Genomic DNA, 3,222 nt, shown 5'->3' with positions numbered 1-3,222 from the left:
AAATTGGTTTCTAGTCAGGGGCGGGCCAGGTGGAATTGCATAGGTTACGGGCCATTAAAGTATTAGTGTTGTAATGAAGGTGGCGGGGGGGTAGCTCTGCGGTGCACTACAAAAACATTTTTTGCTTCATTTTAAAGTACTCCTTTTTCGGAAATCAATTACAATACAGGTTTTTTTTAATTGCAGCTGATAATTAAAAGTAACAAAATATACAAACCAAACGAGGCGCGTCGCCTATCATTGTATTTCATCACTTTCATGCTACGACAAAAAATGATAAATTCATTGTAAAACACTTCAATTAAAACAGAATTTTTTATTTTTTTAACAACCGAACATCAACCCCAATTAGAGAAGCGTGTTAATAACTTATTAATAGTGCAAGAAACTAAATACAGCACATACTTATAAATTTCCAACGGGCCATTATGACGTACAGGCCAGGTGGCAATCGCCACCCGCCCCCCCGGGCCAGTCCGCCCCTGCTTCCTGGTATTCCATACCCCCCAGACTCCGTGATGTGTACCCCTCAAGGCGTATACGTGTCACAATCATTTTTGAGGGAAAACAGCTCTACAGGAAAACGAACTTCAATGGCTCTCTCTCGAAAATGATCACAACTAGTATCAGAGTTGGACTGGGTGTAGCATAGAGTGACCCGGTGACCCAGTTGACCCGGTGACCCAGTTGACCCGGTGACCCAGCTTGACCCGGTGACCCAGTTTGACCCAGTGACCCAGCAGCTTTACCCGATGACCCATCTTGACCCGGTGGCCCAGTTTAAACCGTTGACCCCTAGGTCTTAAGGTTAATTTTTATTCAAATTTATAGCATTAGGTTTGTATTGGTATTTACATTTTGGCATCCAAAACAATTTCAAGTAACTTTTAATTTAAAAAAAAACTTCTTCAATAATATTCACCAACAAGCACGTAGCCCAATTTCATTCTAGAGAACAAAGACCTAAAAAATCAAATACATTTGTTTATAGTTTGTAGTCAAGTAGTCAATGAAAGTATTTAGAGAAAAAATTTATTTGGATTAAGCTAAATGGTAGAAGAAAATTAAATGTGAATGAACACCAGTAAGCAACTGGTAAGCCCTGAAGCAAAGAAATGAAGGAGGGAACTGTTCAGAAATAACATTACTATAATACAATTCGGGACATGGAAAGTTTTTTACGGCAGTATTAAAGCAAACATCACATTCGATCAAACTAGGTTACCGGGTCAAATTGGGTTCCCGGGTGAAATTGGGTCACTGGGTCAAACCGGGTCACTGGGTCTAACTGAAGAGAGTATGACGTGACCCAGTGACCCAGTTTAATTCAGTGACCCAGTTGACCCACTGACCCAGTCCAACTTTGACTAGTATGCATGGTTCTAAACGTTTTGAGGAGAAAGCGAGCAGCAAAAATTGCCTTCGTGCGTAAACGAATTACGAAAGGTAAATTGTTATTATTTTACCACAGATATTCGGATTACAAACAATCTTATAATCTATTGGGAAGTATTCGACTGGGATCCATACAGTAACTCCTTAAAGGACTCCTCATTGATCGTCTCCAACTGACTATTAATCTCAACATTATCCCTTTCGACATTGATATCATCATAATTGGATAAACATAGGGCCTCTACATCTGAAAGAATCGGCGAGAGGCTTAAAGTGTACGTATCCGAGGTTGTTTGAGTAGACGGTGGGTAGTTTAAAATTTCTTCAATGCTGTCTAAAATTGCTCATTTATAAAAGTAGAGTGTTTGAGTCACTCACCACCCTGCGTTGGTGTCCGAGGTAAGTTGCTTGCGTTGCTAATTGCAGAGCTCATTTGATTCTGTTTAAGCTTCTCGACTAAGTCTGGCTTCCTGACGATGTTACCGGGCGGGTCAGCCGTACACTTGTGAGAACGTTGACTGATCTTATACCTAAATGATTTATTGCAAGCGGTGCATTTGTAGGGCATTGCGCCGGTGTGTATCCGACAGTGAACTAGGTATGACACACGTTGTCTAAAAGATTTACCTGGTGGTGCTGTATTACTAACTTAGGTAGTCTGGCTTTATTGTCAACTTACCACAAGTCTCACATGTAAAAGGTCTCTCGCCCGAGTGAATTCGTTCATGGTTATGCAAGGTGGATAGCTCCTTAAACGCACGACCACATTCCAAACACACATGGGGTTTGTTATCGGAATGGTAGAGCATGTGTTTGTGGTACGATTGCTGGAAGGTAAAGTATTTGTTGCACTGGGCGCAGTAATAAGGCATTTCACCTACAGATCAAGTTTGAGTAAAAATGTACTGCGGGAAAGCTCACCTACCGGTATGCAGACGTTTATGCTTCTTCAAAAAATATTTGGTCGTAAACAACTTTAAACAAACATCGCACTCCCAGTGCTTGTCCGGCAAACCCTTGCGCTTATCGACTGTCTCAGCTTCTCCGGCATCAGCCACCAACCGATTCTTATAATTATTCTGGACGAAACTGAAATGAGCGACTCGTAGGTGCACCATCAAGCTGCCACGCATCTTAAACTGCTTCGGACATAGATGGCAAAAGTAATTATATTTGCCTTTCCTCTTTTCTGCCGTTTGGTGCAGTAGCTGTTGATGAAGATCCAATATCGTTTGGTCCGAAAAACAAAAATCGCAAATGTTGCACTTATACACGGCTCCCTGATCCATTGCAATCTCTTGGACCGGTCTCGATACCTCACTGGAAGGAGTCGCATGGCTGATATGCGAGAACAGGTGAATCGTTAACTTGTCCAGTCCCAGCAGAAGTTCGTTACAAACGGGGCAAGAGATGTGAGTGGTGGCGACACTAATTAAGCTCGTTCGTAACGAATCGACACATTGAAAGTGCGGTTTTAAGCAAAGGGGGCACGACAATAGTGACATGTCTAAAACGGACGGAATTGCGATAATGAGGAAACATGTGCGTGCAACTGTGGCGCGTTCTATTTTTGATTTCGAAGTGTTTATGCTCTTTCTAAAATTAGGCGCGCGCCAGAGAAGGGGAATTTGAACAAAAATATATTTCATTTTTTAACCTTCACTGATGTCTCATTTTCGATGCAATTTGGTCATTTATCTGGGGCTTGATTGTGAAAATTTGTTTTAGGTATGATCTGTCTGATTTATCTACCTACTTAAGTCCCTGCATATTGCACCTGCCAGAACATGTAATAATTTAAAAAAAAGGAGCATTTAATTCGGGAAT

The 3,222-nt window shown here is 41.5% G+C and overlaps 1 protein-coding gene across 1 annotated transcript; it reads right to left on the bottom strand.

Annotated features, from left to right (window-relative positions):
* Positions 1-1,485: 1,485 nt before the first annotated feature.
* Positions 1,486-3,039, bottom strand: LOC116172796 (zinc finger protein 567-like). Its single transcript, XM_031490064.1, has 4 exons — positions 2,321-3,039; positions 2,075-2,272; positions 1,774-2,031; positions 1,486-1,729 (listed from the first exon to the last, which is right to left on the bottom strand). The coding sequence occupies exons 1-4, from the start codon at positions 2,898-2,900 to the stop codon at positions 1,500-1,502; spliced, it is 1,266 nt and encodes a 421-aa protein (XP_031345924.1). The 5' UTR covers positions 2,901-3,039; the 3' UTR covers positions 1,486-1,499.
* Between the last annotated feature and the right edge of the window lie 183 nt (positions 3,040-3,222).

Source organism: Photinus pyralis, unplaced genomic scaffold (assembly GCF_008802855.1).
Source record: "Photinus pyralis isolate 1611_PpyrPB1 unplaced genomic scaffold, Ppyr1.3 Ppyr1.4_LG5, whole genome shotgun sequence".
Taxonomy (NCBI): domain Eukaryota; kingdom Metazoa; phylum Arthropoda; class Insecta; order Coleoptera; family Lampyridae; genus Photinus; species Photinus pyralis.
This window is presented reverse-complemented; position numbering and strand designations above follow the sequence as displayed.